Here is a 19709-nt window from a genome sequence, read left to right as displayed (position 1 = left end):
GCTATCACTTATTCTCATCACATTGTCCTCAATATTGACTTTAAAGGTTAGATATACGTTAATCGTGGTAAAGATCGATACAAAGGGGATCATATGAGTATGTGGCTCTTTCTCATTTCCTACCCAACACACTGAGGAGGATAATTGACAGACAGAGCCCGGTTTCATTCCAATCCCATTGACTTTAATTAAGTCTGTTTTCAAAAGCCCCCTTGGAAACAGTTGGAGTTTCTCCCACCCTCTCGAGACCTTTAAGCCATAATTAAAAACTTGGCGACAATCGCGGGGCTTTTTCATCCCAGCGCTCCTGGAGACAGAACTCCCATCAAGCACCTCTTCACGACAAATTAATCAGTGGCCCACTTCGTCTCAGTGCCTTCTGGGAAAACCCACGGCACTCCAGCTTATCATTGGATCCTCCACTTTACCCCCACTATTAATCAATTACAGTACTCTTTGGGCAGTTAGCAATCATCTCCGACCAAACCTCTTTGCACAAAGATAATATTATTCACTCCTTAAAAGCCCAGTGCAGTCAAAAACTTGATTTTGTTTTTCTTTCTGACCATTTTAACTGAAAACAATCACAGTAAGGTACTTCATCAAATCAAATTGTATTTGTCACATGCACCGAATACAACAGGCGTAGACTTTACTGTGAAATGCTTACTTATGAGCGCTTTCCCAGAGTTAAAAAGTAAGAAAAAATGTGCTCAATAAAAAAAAGGAAATAGTAACACAATAAAATAACAATAACAAAGCTATATACAAGGAGTACCGGGCCAATGTGCAGGGGTACGAGGTAGTTGAGGTAATAGAGTGGAGATCCTTCACTTTTTCCACATTTTGTTACGTTTCAGCCTTATTCTAAAATTTATTAAATTGTATAGAGGTCCTGGATGGCAGGGAGCTCGGCCCCAGGGATGTCCTGGGCCGTATGCACTACCCTCTGTAGTGCCTTACGGTCGGATGCCAAGCAGTTGCCATACCAAGCGGTGATGCAGCCAGTCAAGATGCTCTCAATTGAGGATCTGAGGGCCCATGCCAAATCTTTTCAGCCTCCTGACGGGGGAAGAGGCATTGTCGTGCCCTCTTCATGACTGTGTTGGTGTGTTTAGACCATGATCGGTCCTTAGTGATGTGGACACCGAGGAACTTGAAGCTCTCAACCTGCTCAACTACAGCCCTGTCTCAGTGAATGGGGGCGTGCTCAGCTCCTTTGTCTTGCTGACGTTGAGGGAGAGGTTGTTTTCCTGGCACCACACTGCCAGGTCTCTGACCTCCTACGTATAGGCTGTCTCATCGTCATCGGTGATCAGGCCTGCCACTGTCGTGTTGTCGGCAAACTTAATGATGGTGTTGGAGCTGTGCGCGGCCACGCAGTCGTGGGTGTACAGGGAGTACAGTAGGGGACTAAACACACACCTCGTGTTGCGGGTTAGCGTGGCGGATGTGTTGTTGCCTACCCTCACCACCTGGGATTGGCCTGTCAGGAAGTCCAGGATCCTGTTGCAGAGGGAGGTGTTCAGTCTCAGGGTCCTTAGTTTAGTGATGAGCTTGGAGGGCACTATAGTGTTGAATACTGAGCTGTAGTCAATGAACAGCATTCTCACGTAGGTGTTTTTTTTGTCCAGGTGGGAAAGGGCAGTGTGGAGTGCAATAGACATAGCGTAATCTGTGGATCTGATGGGGTGGTATGCGAACTGGAGTAGGTCCAGGGTGTCTGGGATGATGGTGTTGATGTGAGCCATGACCAGCCTTTCAAACCATTTCATGGCTACAAATGAGCTACGAGGCGATAGTCATTTAGACAGGTTACCGTCGGTGTTCTTGGGCACAGGGACTATGGTGGTCTGCTTGAAACATGTAGGTTTTACAGACAGGGTCAGGGAGAGGTTGAAAATGTCAGTGAAGAGACTTGCCAGCTGGTCAGCGCATACTCTGAGTATGCATCCTGGTAATCCATCTGGCCCCGGGGCCTTGTGAATGTTAACCTGTTTAAAGGTCTTATTCACATCGGCTACGGAGAGCTTGATCACACAGTCATCCGGAACAGCTGGTGCGTCACTGGGCAGCTCGCGGCTGGTTTCCCTTTGTAATCCGTAATAGTTTGCAGGATATTGAGATAAAAACGTCAGCATTGGACCTTTAACATGCTCATAGAACTTGTCGCCAACTATTTCACAAGACAGCTCGAAACATTTCATGCTGAAGCTATACTCCACCACAGATGTCTGAACCGAATACAGGAGTCCTTCCCGAGCTATTTCCGGCGTTCACAGGAACATTTTCCATCCTCCTCCATTTATGCTTACAAATAATGCATGAACACCGAACATGTTAATGTACGAGATATTTGCATCCACTGGCAGGTCCCCTATTACTGTAAGAAAGCCACTGTGGCATATTTAATGACACAGACCCTACCCAAGCCCTATCCCTGACTGTAGCGCTTCCAGGAGAAAGGGCACACTCTAAACAAAATAATTCTGATGCAAAAGAGGCCTGTCTTGTCTGACGGCAGAATAAATGCCTGCTGGCATATTCTAAATGTGCTTAGTTATGAGCTGTGAAACACCATGCAATGCACACACACTAGTAGGCTGATTGGTATGCATCACCATGAATATTCTAAATTATTGATTCCTCACAAAAAAAGTGCAAAGTGGACAGTAAAGCCCCTTGATTAAAAAAGGGGAGTGAGCCAAGGACAGCATGAATCATTTGTTACATTGTAAAGGACAGTATGGACAAGGCGGGTCTATCTTTGACAAAAAAAACACTGTTTTCCCTTTTCCTTTAAGGCCTTCAAAGCCTATATGGGTCCTCCTGTAGCTCAGTTGGTAGAGCATGGCGCGTGCAACGCCAAGGTTGTGGGTTCAATTCCCACGGGGGGCCAGTATGAAAAATGTATGCACTCACTAACTGTAAGTTGCTCTGGATAAGAGCGTCTGCTAAATGACTAAAATGTAGTTGAGGTGGCTGTGGAAAAGAGAATGCACTGTATACTGTATATTAATGGCTCTGTTCACACTGCGCTCTACATTCAGGAAGTATCCTGCCTTCACACAGTGGCTGTCACACACACACACACACACACATAGACCATCCATCCATAGTGAGTCATTCATTTCTTAGACCATGTTCGATTTTCAAGGGCAAAATCAGTGTGTGAAAATCGCACTGTTGTCAAGGTGTGAGGATGTGTGCATTGGATTCTCAAAGTGCCACCGATACCCTACCCCTCCCCTTATGAGTGTGGATGGAGCCTCACTTCTGTGCTCTCTGAGGAAAATGCCCTCCTTCCTTCCCAGAACCAGGGCAGCTATATCCGGTTGCTGCAAGGCAAACCCCCCACTGTCTGGGCTCATGAGCTCATGTTACAGGCCAGCCAAGCCCTGCTATTGGGCCAGGATCAAACCCCCATCCGGCCATCTGGAGAGGAAGAAGGAACATGGCCCGGCCACAGTACTATTACCACGCACAGGACAGATTGACTGGAGGAGACGTTACGTACGAAGTCAGTGGCAAACACAGGAAGACAATCCTGTTTTTAAATCCGCTGAATATAATGACATAATCACAGCCTATAAACAGGACGATAGAAACAAAAAAAGCTTCTGCTGGAGATGAGAAACGCAGCATTTAGGTGAGTAAATAACAGCAAGCGCTAAACAAATGTGGATAGACAGATAAAAGGCTGGTGTAGACTTGCGTGCTCTGCTCACTTACAGCTTGGAGCTGCCGTTAATGGGAGCATTATTTATTTGCTCAACTTCTCTCGTGAGAATCCCCCACTATTCAGAAACACATACAATTACTGTTTCTGACCTACTACTCAGCTGGGACAAATAGGCTCATAACCACCATGATGCATTTCTAAAGTGGGCTTCACCTGACTATTGGGACGGTCAGTGAATCTGAGAGGATCAAAAAAGAACATGACTTCATTCTGTAGGCTTGTATTGGTCATTTAGGAGCAACAGTGTATGGCTCTTGATATTGGTTTGCAGGAGTACAGGCTGAAGAGCCAAACATGCATAATTGGCTTCAAACAGCCTTTTCTGCTTTGATCCTGATCGATGACTGGGACCAGAAGAGTTCTGACCTCTGCTAATGATAACCTGCTCAGGGTTTTCACAACAGCTCTCCAATGGAGGTACCATTTCACCTCACTAACAGTGAAACTAACAGCTCCTTCCCTTTCTGTCACGCCCTGGCTCTGGGGACTCTTAAAAGTTGAGCCAGGGTGTGTAGTGTCTATGTTGTATTTTCTATGTTCATGTTCTAGATCGTGTAGATCTATGTTGGCCAGGGTGGTTCCCAATCAGAGGCAGCTGATTCTCGTTGTCTCTGATTGGGAACCATACTTAGGCAGCCTGTTGGCACTAGTTATTTGTGGGATCTTGATCTGTATAGGTTTGTGTTGGTGAACCTGTAGACTTCACGTATCGTTTTGTTAGTTGTGTAAAGTACTCATTAAAAGATGTACGCATATCACGCTGCGCCTTGGTCTGCTTCCTTGAACGATCGTGACACTTTCCCTCATCTACTATACATTCCTATTGGGGTTCTGAGGTACAGCTGCTCTATAATGCTGCTAGCCCCTTGACAGGGGATGTAGTCACACAGAGTTCGTTGCTTCACATGCTTTTTGCCTTTTCTCTCTTTTGTCTTTCACTGTGCTCTGAGGAAATGTTGATATGAGGAGAAAAGAGAAGAAAATAAAACCCTGCTGTTTTCCTCCAATACCCGCGAGAGCACTGGATCCCCAACCAACTCGGAGGGATAAGCAGCTACCGGAGACCTTTTCTCAACATTTTTCACCTTTGCCCCCTCCTGCAGGATTTTGCGGTTTAAGGGTTGGGGATTACCAGAATGGCCCGGGGAGACATTACCCCATGAGGGGAGCAGCAGCCCTTTACGCGGCTGGCTCTTTTACTACCAATTTCAAATGACCTTGAAAGCTTTGGCATGGACAGCTCCTGTAAATTATTCACACAGGATACTGAAAAAAATGCCTTCTCCCGCACTCCCAACCAACAAGGGCAGATGTCAAATGCAAAGCGCAGCTCCTTTTCATGAAGGGATATGCAGAGATATAAACACATTAGTGTAAGTGAGAAGTGTAGACAGAGTGGAGCTGTAGAAAGGGAGTTGGCTTTACATTTCTCAGAGAACATCAAAATAGTTAAAGGACACTGGGAAAATAAAAGGGTCCTTGCATAATTAATTTGGGGGCTTCATGGGTTGAGGCTCTGTGGGGTTCTGCCAATTATGACCAGAATGTTGTAAAACCGCCCGCAGCGCAACTGTCCACAGCAGGGACCGTTAGGGACTGGATCCCCTGCACTACTCCTATTAAACACAATGTGTCTCTGTATTTGTGCCATTTCTATCTACAGTAAGTGAAGAGTAATATGACAAAGTAATTCTTGTCATTCTGATATGACACACATTGTCTGTACCCCCTCCACGATTTACATTTACGGTTGAAGTCGGAAGTTTACATACACCTTAGCCAAATGCATTGACACTCAGTTTGTCACAATTCCTGACATTTAATCCTAGTAAAAATTCCCTGTCTTAGGTCAGTTAGGATCACCACTTTGTTTTAAGAATGTGAAATGTCAGAATAATAGTAGAGAGAATGATTTATTTCAGCTTTTATTTCTTTCATCACATTCTCAGTGGGTCAGAAGTTTACATACACTCAATTAGTATTTGGTAGCATTGCCTTTAAATTCTTTAACTTGGGTGAAACGTTTCGGGTAGCCTTCCACAAGCTTCCCACAATAAGTTGGGTGAATTTTGGCCCATTCCTCCTGACAGAGCTGGTGTAACTGAGTCAGGTTTGTAGGCCTCCTTGCTCGCACACGCTTTAACAGTTCTGCCCACAAATCTTCTGTAGGATTGAGGTCAGGGCTTTGTGATGGCCACTCCAATACCTTGACTTTGTTGTCCTTAAGCCATTTTGCCACAACTTTGGAAGTATGCTTGGGGTCATTGTCCATTTGGAAGACCCATTTGCGACCAAGCTTTAACTTCCTGACTGATGTCTTGAGATGTTGCTTCAATATATCCACATAATTTTCCTTCCTCATGATGCCATCTATTTTGTGAAGTGCACCAGTCCCTCCTGCAGCAAAGCACCCCCACAGCATGATGCTGCCAACCCTGTGCTTCACAGTTGGTATGGTGTTCTTCGGCTTGCAATGAACGTGGTACCTTCAGGCGTTTGGAAATTGCTCCCAAGGATGAACCAGACTTGTGAAGGTCTACAATTTCTTTTCTGAGGTCTTGGCTGATTTCTTTTGATTTTCCTATAATGTCAAGCAAAGAGGCACTAAGTTTGAAGGTAGGCCTTGAAATACATCCACAGGTACACCTCCAATTGACTCAAATGATGTCAATTAGTCTATCAGAAGCTTCTAAAGCCATGACATCATTTTCTGGAATTTTCCATGCTGTTTAAAGGCACAGTAAACTTAGTGTATGTAAACTTCTGACTCACTGGAATTGTGATACAGTGAATTATAAGTGAAATAATCTGTCTGTAAACAATTGTTGGAAAAATTACTTGTGTCATGCACAAAGTAAATGCCAAAACTATAGTTTCTTTAAAATAAATTTGTGGAGTGGTTGAAAAACGAGTTTTAATGACTCCAACCTAAGTGTATGTAAACTTCCGACTTCAACTGTAAGTAATTTAGCACACACTCTCATCCAGAGCGACATACAGGCACAATTAGAGTTAAGTACCTTGCTCAAGCGAACATTGACAGATTTTTCACCTAGTCAGCTCAGAGATTCAAACCAGCAACCTTCCAATTACTAGCCCAACACTCTTAACCACAAGGCTACCTGCTGCCAATGTGACACGAGCACACCCAAAACATCTGGGTGCCTGAGTCAGACACATCATTACCGGGTCACAACTTCCATGAAAATCCTATAACATCCCTGGAAAGTCCAGTATGTGGCCTATCACTGCTTTGAGCTATACAGTACATCCTGGCATTGAGGGTGATAGTAATGATAATGAACCATATGCTCTTGTTCATTAAAGGATGGATGGACAGGTTGGCTGGCCATGGTTCTCCTACTGTGATGGAAATGCACCAAAAATAGTCATCCTCATCATTGAAATGGGCAGATGAAAATTTGATGAGGGACATCGTGCTGCTGAAATATTCTGTTTGCCTGGCAAGGACACCCCCTTTTGTTTGGGCCCCTGGAGGCATGGGATCCATGCAGGCTGCCACGATATGTACGCCTGAGGTGCTGTTAGTGTACAAGGAGGATCCCACACTCAGCAGCCTTTCAAAGATTCTATCCCCACAAACGTTGCTGCATAAAACCCAGATATCCCAGCTTTTTCCTCAGAGACAAATTGCCCACCCAGTAACCTTTGAAGATACTGGCATCGTTGGGAAACAAACCGCTCTTCACTTCAAATTATGTTTTACTCCCTCAATTAGACCCTTGTAAATGTATGTATAAATATTTCCCCCTACAAATAGAAACCGTGCTTATCCTGATATCCTCCCTTAGCTTTGCCTCTTACTTAAGCTACCTGGAGGATAGAGTTTTTGACAGTAAACTATAACGATACAATACCTAAAATTAGCAGTTAGCTGCTGAGTGACAATGCAAAGCTAGTCAGATGATCACTATTTTTCTCATAAATTGACACACTAGAAGCTCACAGTGTAAAAGGGCTGTTTCATCTCATTGGGTAATGAGGATCCTACAGAAATAGTCAACACTGCAGAGCAGGGGAGGGTGGGAAGGAAGGAAGGAAGGGAGGGTGGGTGCTGTTCTCCACTCATACAGAGCTTACTTCCTTACTTCCTGAGATGACAGCGATAGTTACTCATGTTCCAGCCCCCTGAAATGTTAATTTCATAAACCGCATTAGGGCTGTACTGTAAGTGTTGGAGTACCAGACCACGAGCAGCGTTTTCTATTTTCATAATTCATCTGCAACCCAAAGCAAAGTTGAGACCAACAGGGCAGAAAGCATAGACGGGTTAACTCTGTTATCCTCCTAAGCCTGGGCAGAGCATCATCAGTCATACAATAGGCTACTCCCCTACAGGGGAACACAGCAAGAAGAAAACTGGTGGAAAACGATGGTTTAGAGAGAGAAACAAATCGATACATGAAAGTTATGAATATAAATAATAAAACATGCACATAATGCATTTCGGCTAGCTATATTCTCTAGAATGGTCCATTTCTGAAGACAGTCTTGAAAATTGTTTAGAATACCAAAGCAAATATCAATGAGAAGAGCATGTGCCTTGATGAAGAAAATAATACTGATCAACACCAGCAGCACAAAGTTCACAGGCAATATCAAGTGCTGAGTCAGCGTGATTTCACAAACTGTTACTACAATGTGTTAGTGTGTGTGTGTATGTACGTGTGTGGGTGTGCGTGCGTGTGTGTCTGTGTGCCATGTCGTGCTGTGCACAGGTGTCATCATGCCAGCCAGGTTTCGGCACTATCGACAGTATCCCTCACACAAACATAGTGTATGTGTACTAGCTAAGTAATGCCTTGCAGTTTCCTCAAGACACATTGTTATTGACCCTCTTTTCAAAAGACACCTTCAACATACAGGTACAGTATTGGACTGTTTGGCAGGGGATCCCACTTGGCACAAACTAGTTGAATCAATATTGTTTCAACATATTGTGACGTGGAATCTATGTGGACAATACTGTACATTGGATTTGAAAAAAGTTATAATGTAAACTGCTGTTTTTAGGGTGAAATTTCAACCACAGGATTATGTCATCACGGTAACCAATTTTCAACATAGACAAACCTTGTATATAATAGGTTTAATTTTTTCCACTATCAAAACAATAGACTGCGTAGCACCTCCTACTGGAGAATTGACCTATCTACAGCTATCCATTTGGTCTTCCATCTAGGGTTTTAACCAAGCCCAGCCTTGCTTAGCTTTCATATGTCACTGACTACTACCAATATGCTATCGTGAGAATGATTATTGAGAAATTATTATTAACTAAATAGATTCAGTGTTGCTATCGAACTCATTGCAAAGGGTAGGTTTAAGAGAGCAAATGAAATGTAACCATACTTTATAAGTCATATATAATCAATATTTAGGCCTATATAGCATTTGCGAAGTCATCAACAGCTATTTATTTCAATTCAACCAAAGGGATACAAGCTTTGGTTGATTTCAAATGTAATCTTCAAGTTAATAATTCATATGTTGGATTCAAGTCTCCATCTCAACAAAAAATCTAAGTTAAAGAATAGGACTAAATCAAATCAAACTTTATTTCAAGTACATTTAAGGTTTGATTTGAATTTATCTAGTCCTATTCTTTAACTTACATTTTTGGTTGAGATAGATGTGAATCCGAGGGATGCGAGTCTGACCACAAGCCAGAGACCACTATGATGACACACCAAATGTGTTTGATGGCTCGTGGGAAAAGATCAGGAATAGGTTTTGTCTTCCAATGGTGCGACTGCTGTCGGCATCAAAGATTATACGACCAACTTGAATAAATGCTTGAAGCTGGCTGTGAGATAAGGACGACAGCAGTGGTGTGACCTACTGGCGATACGGATATCACTTATGCCTATTATTGATATCTATAAAAACAAATAAAGTGAGTCGCACACTATGTATAAACTCCCAGTAATGTATTGGGTAAAAAAACATTGATATCTACACAGCGATTATGTGAATCATACTACTGCTCTCTCAATTATTTGCACCTTACGGATTGTGGTTGTTTTGGATGGCTGTTCACAAATGTATAGGTGTATTTCACTCCAGAAATTGTTGAATTGAAGAAGTGTAGGCTAAGTTGCGTATGCCAGTGAAAAATGTGGTCTTGCAACAGCTGCGTAGTGCGGATCCCAGCCTATGGAATATAAGTTTGAGGGAGTTCCTCCTTTGCAAACTCCTCTGTGGTATTGTGCGCCACACATACTGTCAAAAACTAGTTTAATTTAAGAAGACCACGAGTGGGGATTTTCAGTGGCAAGTATTCATGGATGCCAAGGGAAGCCAGGCTTCCCCCCCCAAAAAAGAGAAAAACATATTAAATAATGTATCTTTCGTCTCTTTCTGTTTCATAATTTTCCTTCAATTCGCAAGAGGCTGAATGTATCTCACCGAAGAAAGCATCTGAGCGAGCGAAACAGCGCCCCTCTTGTCTCTGTATGTGTAGGCCATCTATCTGATGCCGTCTGGTCAAAAAGAGTATGACATTGTTGCCGCCCATAGTATTGAATGCAAGGGAAGGAAGCCAGCGAGCATTTGGCCTCCCTTGATAATATTTTTAATAAAATAATAGCCAATCAGCGTTGAGCTTTATTGAGAGAGCTCAACTGTGAATGGTCCTGGCGCACCAAAAAAAGTGTCAAGGGAAGCCATGTTTGGATTTGGCTTCTCTCCAATCACATCACATACGTCATTGACAGAAACAACTTGAATTGTTACATCTCGTTGTGTTGTTGTCCTGTGGCTAGCTAGCTAGTTAAAATTGTCCCTTTCCTAAATTAGCCATGGATGGAGATAGGGATTTGGACTTGAGGTTTTACTTAATTCTCCGTACTGGCCAATGAATATAACGGTGATTCTGCCCCTGGCCTGAGAGGATGGAAGTTCAGTATGTAGAAGGCTAATGTTAACTAGCTAACGTTGCAAATAAAAGGGAAGTTAGGCTAGCAAGCAAGCGTTTTAGCCAGGTAGCCTAGGACACCAAAAAATAAAAGCATGTACTGTATGACAGATTCATAGATTGTTTTGTCAATATGAAAGAGCATTGGCGTTTCTCTACAAGTAGGGTTGGTCTACATGTTTTTCCTACTTGCACGAAACGCACAAAATCAGAACCATGGACAGCCACATCATATTAAGCTAACATTGATTGGACTAAATTGTTTTTGGTATCTTTTAGTTGTGACTGTACTAGACTAAGCATAGGTGATTTGATGATGTTGAAATGTTGAAGTTGAAATGGTGCTGGAATAGTGGAGGCAGCTCCTGTTTTCTTTGTGACTTGCGGTAACTCTCTGTGGTTCTAAATCAATAGTTGTTTAGTAGTGCCATAATGTCGGAAACATTAACTTGCTTGACCATGCTGTAGGTCATATAATTGTTTGTTACATGCAATATGCTTTGTGGACTTCACCGGACAGAGGTTGCTCTCCGGTTTTGTGATGAAACAAAGGTGTGGTTGAATTTCTTCTGCCACTGTGTCTTCTTATTGTCTCGGCCTTAGGCCTATATACAGTGGGGAGAACAAGTATTTGATACACTGCCGATTTTGCAGGTTTTCCTACTTACAAAGCATGTAGAGGTCTGTAATTTCTATCATAGGTACACTTCAACTGTGAGAGACAGAATCTAAAACAAAAATACAGAAAATCACATTGTATGATTTTTAAGTAATTAATTTGCATTTTATTGCATGACATAAGTATTTGATCACCTACCAACCAGTAAGAATTCCAGCTCTCACAGACCTGTTAGTTTTTCTTTAAGAAGCCCTCCTGTTCTCCACTCATTACCTGTATTAACTGCACCTGTTTGAACTCGTTACCTGTATAAAAGACACCTGTCCACACACTCAATCAAACAGACTCCAACCTCTCCACAATGGCCAAGGCCAGAGAGCTGTGTAAGGACATCAGGGATAAAATTGTAGACCTGCACAAGGCTGGGATGGGCTACAGGACAATAGGCAAGCAGCTTGGTGAGAAGGCAACAACTGTTGGCGCAATTATTAGAAAATGGAAGAAGTTCAAGATGACGGTCAATCACCCTCGGTCTGGGCCACGGGGGATCAGTGTGAAAATGTATGCACTCACTAATGCAAGTTGCTCTGGATAAGAGCGTCCACTAAAAAGGAATGAATAGACCATTTCAGTTTTCACATAGAAATAAGTTGCATTTGCAAAGTAATTCAAGAAACTGGAAAACATATCAAGCAAGTATTTCTATATTCCAGTAGTATTATCAGATTAACTGTTTTCTACAGATAATTATCAGACACAAGTTACAAATGCTGGTAAATACTAAAATATATTTAGTTTAGTTTTTTTCACAAAAGTAGTGCAATGGGCCATTACAAGTCCTGTATTAGCGGACTGATATAGACGTCTTCAGTGTGGGCAATCTTTTTTTTTCTGCATCCCCCCACCTTCCCCCCTCAGTCAAAAATCGCAGCATCCCCACCCCCAAACTACTGTACATCCCGTGGCTATGTACATAACCCATAAAGTAAAATGCAACATCCATTTATGGCCAGCTATGTAAACTCTAACATTGATTTATCTTCCAATAGATTTCGTTCAATTGGTAATATACATTTTTGTCTTCTTCTAATGCCTCTTAAGGGGAAAGTAATCTAAAAGTAAGATTAGATTACGTTACTGAGTTTGGGTAATTCAAAGTTAAGTTACTGATTACAATTTTGGACAGGTAACTAGTATTTGTAATGGTTTACATTTAGAAAGCAACCTACCCAACCCTGAACTCATCCACTCATTAAACTGCCGAAGGACTTTGAGAAAGACCAGAAAAGGGCAGGCATCCATTTCCTCCAGACAAGGCGGCACTGATCATCCTTACCCTCACCATACCCAAGGCCCATTACTGGATATTTGACGGACAGTGATGGTGTAAGGGCTTAGAAGCAAACTCACAAGACTCTCATGAGAGTTGTTTAAGTGGCCCTCTACCCGCACGCTGCAACCCTTTCATTCATAATGTGTTTCCTCATACTACTGTTCTACAGGACACGACTCCGCTCTAGAAGCACAAGCTGTTCCAAAACTAGGCCAAGGCCTGCATCATACACAAGCAATTGCAGACCAAAGCAAAAAATTACAGAAATACTGTATAGACACATACAGTAGCAGCAGTGCACTAACTTCATCCCTAATCTTACTTTACCCAAGACAAGAGAGTCGTCCGGAGATGATACTGAAATTGCATCATCTTAAATCTAATTGACTCTACTTTGCTTTACAGAGATGTATCCAGAGTGTGCCCTGAGTAGAGTCAGTTCCAGACACACGTGTCCATTTTACCCCGCTCAAAATATTACCTTATAAGGGCATAGGCAGTTAAAATGATGGTGTCAGAGACCAGCCCCATGTCATAATGACAGTGAAAGGATATATCCCATAATACTTTTCACATCTGTGATTGGACAGGCCCATGAGGCTGAGAGGGTCACTGCTGCAACTGTCAGGTGTGACAGACTGTCGTCTGGGGGAAACGCACTCTCTGGGCTTCTCTGACCCACCCAGTCTCCTTTACAGCTCAAATCCCTCCACAGTCACAGCACAGCGCAGCAACACCAGCAATGGAGTGAAGCCACTCTGTGTTCCATACTGTACACAGGCCTTAGAGGACACGATGACAACTGGACTGTCTGTGTGGATCTGAATGTTAGGCCGGAGAACTCTCTTCCAACACTGCCGAACACAGTTAACAAAGTCATGCCTGTGTTCTGTATATTACTACATTATTAATTAACAGGCATTGTGGGCTGGGGTGGTGCAAATGTAAAGGTGAGTGGTTCTATGTTGGAGGATCGGGAGGGAAATATTGTACCTTTTCTGCCTGTCCTATTTGTCTCTCCCACTAATCCACTTACTCTGTAAGAGTTTACCTGTCTGTATTATACATTTTTGTAAAAAAAAATTTTTTTACATGGAGCTGTTTTCCAATGGGAGAGGTGGCAGGAAACAGATGGGAATTAGGTTAAAGGGAGAGAGGCCAAAATGCCACTGTCAGCTCTGCCCGCAGGATCCTTGTTGTGAAAAAGAAATAATGTTAGCACGCAGACGTATTCCTCCACACTTGTATAATCAGGTTGCCTATGTGTCTCCCTAGTCCCAGCCCAAAGAAATCACCTGTTCCACTCAGTTAGACTGTGATATTGTGTGGAAGGATTCTCACAACGGTTTCTGAAACATTTGAACAGCAAAAGGTGGGCCCCTGGAACCCTAACTTGAGACAGGCGAGTGAAACTTAAACTTTAGTGGGAAATGGTTCAACGTGATAAACAGTTGTTCATGTCAAGGTCCTTTTCCCCACTGTGATGGGTGCCGAGACCTCAGGCAAATGAATACAGCATTAGTGGGGCCTCTGTCTGTCTGACACGGTGGTCTCTCCTGACAGCTTGACATGTATCCTATCATTGTGTAGTAGAGGAAGGTGGGCAAGGAGGTCAGAGGGATAATGGCTATGCCAATATATTACACCCAACAACTGGATCCATCCGTCACATCTGACACGGCTCCATCCCCAAACAAGAGAATTGGCACCAGGGTCACTCTCACCCCAATCCACCTATCAGTGACAGTCCCTAGTTTCACCCCTTATTTCAATGTTTCCTGATTGTAACAATATTCTTCATTTCGACATGTGTTTGTATAATACAAACAAAGGGTTTTCAAATGCCTTCTGGACACAGACAGGCTTCACACCATCATTATTTGTAATGTTCTACTTATAGACTACCCGGGCAACTCAACTTCATCCACACCAGCTGGTGATTATTTAGATGTTGCCATATCAGGCTTGAGTGCGTGTAGTTGTTTTCTGAGCGGACAGATTCATTTCAGGCTATGGGAAAATAAAGATCCCATGTACGCTAAGAGTGACCAGAGTGAAGGACTGAGGATGGTTTCCTTCTTTTCTTCTTGTTCTATCCTTCTTTTAAAAAGGCGTAAGGACAGAATGGGACAAACAGATGCATCTGGTTTGCTCTACTCCGGTGTTTCTCAAAAAAGTTTGTGCAAGTGAAGGGACAGGCAAGCTACAGTCCTTCCTCCTTGGGGCCGCTTCAAACTACCACTTTAGAACTGACTACATCAGAGAGTCTTTGCAATAACCAAAGGAACCTGATGATGATGTTTGTTGCTTTCTATATTCCTTCCGTTTAGGGCTATAAATAGAGTGCTATCCAGTGGAAATATCAATTACCACGGCAGCCTTTGTGAACAAGCATTATCTAAATGTCCAAGCATTATCAGAAGAGTTCATAACAAAACCCATGAAACAAGGCTCAAATCAGATTTCAGCAAAATAGGAAATTATAAGACAATTTAGCCTGCCTCTCACAAGTAGCATTGCATCTTACTCAATTAGGGGGCCTTGATTTTGTTGCTCTATCAAATTAGGTTTAATCACCGGTTGATTATCTGCGCTCCTCATGTCAAGGGGAAATGAGCCATGGAGAGGGGGAGGAGGAGGGGAGAAGGAGGAGGAATGGGAGGAGGAGGAGGGAGGATCAGGGGAGGTGGTGGAGGAGGCGACGGTGGCAGTTCCGTCCCTGTGCTGATGGACCTGATGTCATTACAGAACCCTGGGCCTTTTCTCTCTGTGTGTGCAGTCTATTTAGGGAGACACACACACAGACGGGCCATCAGGGAGGCCGTCCTATCCCCATTATTCAAACACTGCAAGCACTTCCCAATACTGAGGGATAAAATATCCAATAACAATTTTCCAGTGGGTATTAGCTTAACATTTCCCCTCTATTCCCTGATCATTATAAACCAGTGAACATCAGTCATGGGCTCTTTACCTTATCTCCATGTGTCCATTTGACCACTCAACTCCCCCAACCCCCATCCCCAACTCCCTTTAAAAACAATTTGCTCTTTGACATACAGGAATAACTATTGATTGACGGCTCATATTACCGGAGGTTTGGGCAATGCAATGATGCCAGGAGAGGCTAATTCATTAATTTGATCAATATTTATATTTGCAAAGGTTACTGAATTAAGCACTAAGATTGGATTGCTATAGAATTGACTATCAGCAGAAAGAGAGGGAACGTTTCTTTAACAGAATCAAACCGGTTTGTGTTTCGGACAGTTTCCTACACAGCTCCTTATCAGAAGCTAAGATATTGGGCACTCTTTTCCTACTAATATACAGTGGGAGGAGGAGCTATAGGTGGGAGGGGCTATAGGAGGACAGGCTCATTGTAATGGCTGGAATGGAAGTAATGGAATGGAGTCAAACATGTGGTTTCGTGGTCTAAGGCACTGCATCGCAGTGCTAGCTGTGCCACTAGAGATCCTGGTTCGAGTCCAGGCTCTGTCGCAGCCGGCCGCAACCGGGAGACCCATGGGGCGGCGCACAATTGGCCCAGCGTCGTCCAGGGTAGGGGAGGGTTTGGCCGGCAGGGATGTTCTTGTCCCATCGCGCACTAGTAACTCCTGTGGCGGGCCAGGCGCAGTGCACGCTGACTCGGTCGCCAGGTGTACAGTGTTTCCTCCGACACATTGGTGCAGCTGGCTTCCGGGTTAGGCGGGCACTGTGTCAAGAAGCAGTGCAGCTCGGTTGGGTTGTGTTTCGGAGGACGTACAACTCTCGACCTTCGCCTCTCCCGTGTCCGTACGGGAGTTGCAGCGATGGGACAAGACTGTAACTACCAATTGGATACCACGAAATTGGGGAGAAAAAGGGGGTAAAATACCACAAAAAAATGTTGTGGTTTCCATTTATTTTTACAGGCAAGTCAGTTAAGAACAAATTATTATTTACAATGACAGCCTACCCCGGACGACGCTGGCCAATTGTGCGCCGCCCTATGAGACTCCCAATCACAATACAGCCTGGAATCAAACCAGGGTCTGTAGTTACGCCTTTAGCACTGAGATTCAGCGCCTTAGACCGCTGTGCCACTCGGGAGCCCCATATGTTTGATTTGTTTGATACTGTTCCATTAATTCCATTTCAGCCATTACAATGAGCCCGTCCTCCTATAGCTCCTCCCACCAGCCTCCTCTGGTATACAGAGTAAGATACTGTACAGTATACCATTAGGACCGTGCATTTTCTCAATTGATTACAAAATAGACTTTGACTCAAGTATCTTTGCAAGAGATATTGTCCAATAAGGCAAAGAGAGGTAGGTGTGTGTATTTACCTGGCTGGTACCTCTATGTTGGAAATGGCGTAGAAGTATTTGAGGAGGTTTTCTCTTTGGACATAGGTTCCCCCCAGGGCCGGCCTCAACAGCCTCAGTCTCAGGTTGGTGAAAGTGAAGAAGTCCCTCAGGCCCTTCATACTCTCCATCCGTGTGTACAGGCTGTCCATGTTGAGAAGCTTGGGCCCCGCGAAGATAGCGAAACGTGCCATCACCTCGAACCTCAGCACCTTCTCGTTCTTGGAGCCCACCCAGCGAGAGTACTGCTCTGTGCAGATTACCCGCGTCACGTTGGTGGCCGACAGGTCCTGCACCAGCTTAGCGGGCATGCCGAAGGCGTCCATGCAGTCGTCGGCGTAGAACTGGTAGGGCTGCCAGGTGCGCCCTTTGTCTAGGGACTTGTCCAGTACCATGATGGTGGGGCGGCCATACTCGAAGGTGACCTGAATGTCGTTGGTCAGCTCCAGGCTCTTGTTCCAGGCCAGGGAGATGTTGGCCAGCAGGGGCTCCGGGAAGCGGCTCCACGTCACCGTCTGCCAGTAGGTGATGAGGCCACTGCGCTCACGATCCTGCATCAGCTGGGGAGGGTGAGCCAGGTCTGGGTTGGAGGCGTCACACTCGTCACTACACAGGTACGGGTTCTCCTGAAAGAGGGAAAGGGGGGAAAGAAAACTGATCAGTGTTGGAAAACACTGTTAGTCTCCCTTCCCCTTTAGAAAATAGTACACATTTACTAGCTCATCATTTGTTAACATTCTAAATCCACACTGAGTGAGTTCTTTGTTAATATTCAGCATAGAATATATGACTTATAGGAATTACTCCCTAAAGGTTCCCACGAGCTCAAAGTAGACTACACAACTGATGTTTTTATGGTATTTCTTGGTTCTTTGGATGCCTTTGCTAATGAGAAATAAGTCAAAATTATCATTATCTTATATAGGCTACTAGCCCCACCAAAAAATACACCCACGCAACATGAAACAACTGGGAAACAACAGATTTTCCAAAACAATCTGGCCAACCTCAGGTCCCCCTGAGACCATGTCTGTGTGCTTGTCCCAACATGTTAACATGCTCAGCATATGTCCCCATTAAACAGTTTGTGAGCTCTGTTTGGTGGATAGCCATCTGGGGATTCCTACATACAGGGTAATAATTGCACATAATCGGGTTATAATGGCACTCATTTAATGCACATTGTAAATTACAGTGTTGCATTGAATCAAATTACATCATCACTCCAAAAAAGATCAGAGAGACTACTGAAATGCGTTGCATACCTAAATGTCAGACAATATATAGCTTCAAGAGTGTCGTAGATGTTTCACTTTACCCTTAACCTGTAACACTGCTCTACTGACACACATGGATTACACACAGAATGGATTAACATGGGGGGTTGCCTGCCATGTGGTCATCCCTGACCTCTAAATCCCAGTGTTAATGTGTCACATTGGTATACCTGAGTGCAAACTGTCACACGTCTTGTCACCAACAGTCATCCTCACCCACACGGTTTCCATTCGAAATGATCTCAAATACTGTATCTGTGCTTGATTGAGCTTGCCTGTTGCAATTTAACCAATAGAAAATTCCAAAAATGGCACTCCAGGTAGGCTATTGGCAGTAGAATGGCCTTACTAAAGAGCTCAGTGACTTAATACGTGGCACGTTAATAGGATGCCACCTTTCCAACAAGTCAGTTCGTCACATTTCTGCCCTGCTAGAGCTTCCCTGGTCAACTGTAAGTGCTGTTATTGTAAAGTGGAAAAGTCTAGGAGCAACAATGGTTCAGCCACCAAGTGGTAGGCCACACAAGCTCACAGAACGGGACCGTCGAGTGCTGAATCGTCTGTCCTCGGTTGCAACACTCACTACTGAGTTCCAAACTGCCTCTGGGAGCTTCATGAAATGGGTTTCCATGGCTGAGAAGCCAAGCGCTGGCTGGAGTGGTGTAAAGCCATTGGACTCTGGAGCAGTGGAAACGCGTTCTTTGGAGTGATGAATCACACTTCACCATCTGAGTTTGGCAGACGCCAGGAGAACGCTACCTGCCCCAATGTATAGTGCCAACTGTAAAGTTTGTTGGAGGAGAAATAATGGTCTGGGGCTGTTTTTCATGGTTCGAGCTAGGTCCCTTAGTTTCAGTGAAGGGAAATCTTAACACTATAGGATACAGTGACATTCTAGACGATTCTGTGCTTCCATCTTTGTGGCAACAGTTTGGGGAAGGCCCTTTCCTGTTCCAGCATAACAATGCCCCGTGCACAAAATGAGGTCCATACAGAAATGGTTTGCTGAGATCGGTGTGGAAGAATTTGACTGGCCTGCACAGAGCCCTGACCTCAACCCCATCAAACACCTTTGGAATGAATTGGAACGGCGACTGCGAGCCAGGCCTAATCGCCCAACATCAGTGCCCGACCTCACTACTGCTCTTGTGGCTGAATGGAAGCAAGTCCCCGCAGCAACAATGTTCCAACATCTAGTGGAAAGCCTTCCCAGAAGAGTGGAGGCTGTTATAGCAGCAAAGGGGGGACCAACTCCATATTAATGCACATGATTTTGGAATGAGATGTTCGACAAGGAGGTGTCCACATACTTTTGATCATGTAGTGTATATTCTTTCCCCTTTATGTCAATGGTGTTACGAGAACCACACACAACAGGTGCCCAAGCCAGAGCCTCAGCTTCCTCTACCTTTAGCCCACAATCCTTGCCTCCTTCCACAGAGCACACAAATCC

General features: G+C 44.1%; 2 protein-coding genes across 6 annotated transcripts in view; one reads left to right on the top strand and one right to left on the bottom strand.

Moving 5' to 3' along the window:
- Positions 1 to 19709, bottom strand: part of LOC121550199 (netrin-G2) — a 46183-nt gene that overhangs the window by 20463 nt on the left and 6011 nt on the right. For all 5 annotated transcript variants that reach the window (XM_041862338.2, XM_041862340.2, XM_041862339.2 and 2 more), the window contains one exon: positions 16962 to 17605. In XM_041862338.2, coding sequence (XP_041718272.2) covers positions 16962 to 17605 — 644 coding nt within the window. The remainder of the gene's footprint in view (positions 1 to 16961; positions 17606 to 19709) is intronic.
- Positions 3480 to 19709, top strand: part of LOC121550200 (mediator of RNA polymerase II transcription subunit 27-like) — a 148462-nt gene continuing 132232 nt past the window's right edge. Inside the window, exon 1 of the mRNA XM_041862345.2 lies at positions 3480 to 3649. Coding sequence (XP_041718279.1) covers positions 3630 to 3649 — 20 coding nt within the window. The 5' untranslated portion in view covers positions 3480 to 3629. The remainder of the gene's footprint in view (positions 3650 to 19709) is intronic.

The sequence above is a fragment of the Coregonus clupeaformis genome, chromosome 18, assembly GCF_020615455.1.
Source record: "Coregonus clupeaformis isolate EN_2021a chromosome 18, ASM2061545v1, whole genome shotgun sequence".
Lineage (NCBI taxonomy): Eukaryota > Metazoa > Chordata > Actinopteri > Salmoniformes > Salmonidae > Coregonus > Coregonus clupeaformis.
The sequence above is the reverse complement of the archived record's forward strand: the minus strand, read 5'-3'. Positions and strand labels throughout refer to the sequence as shown.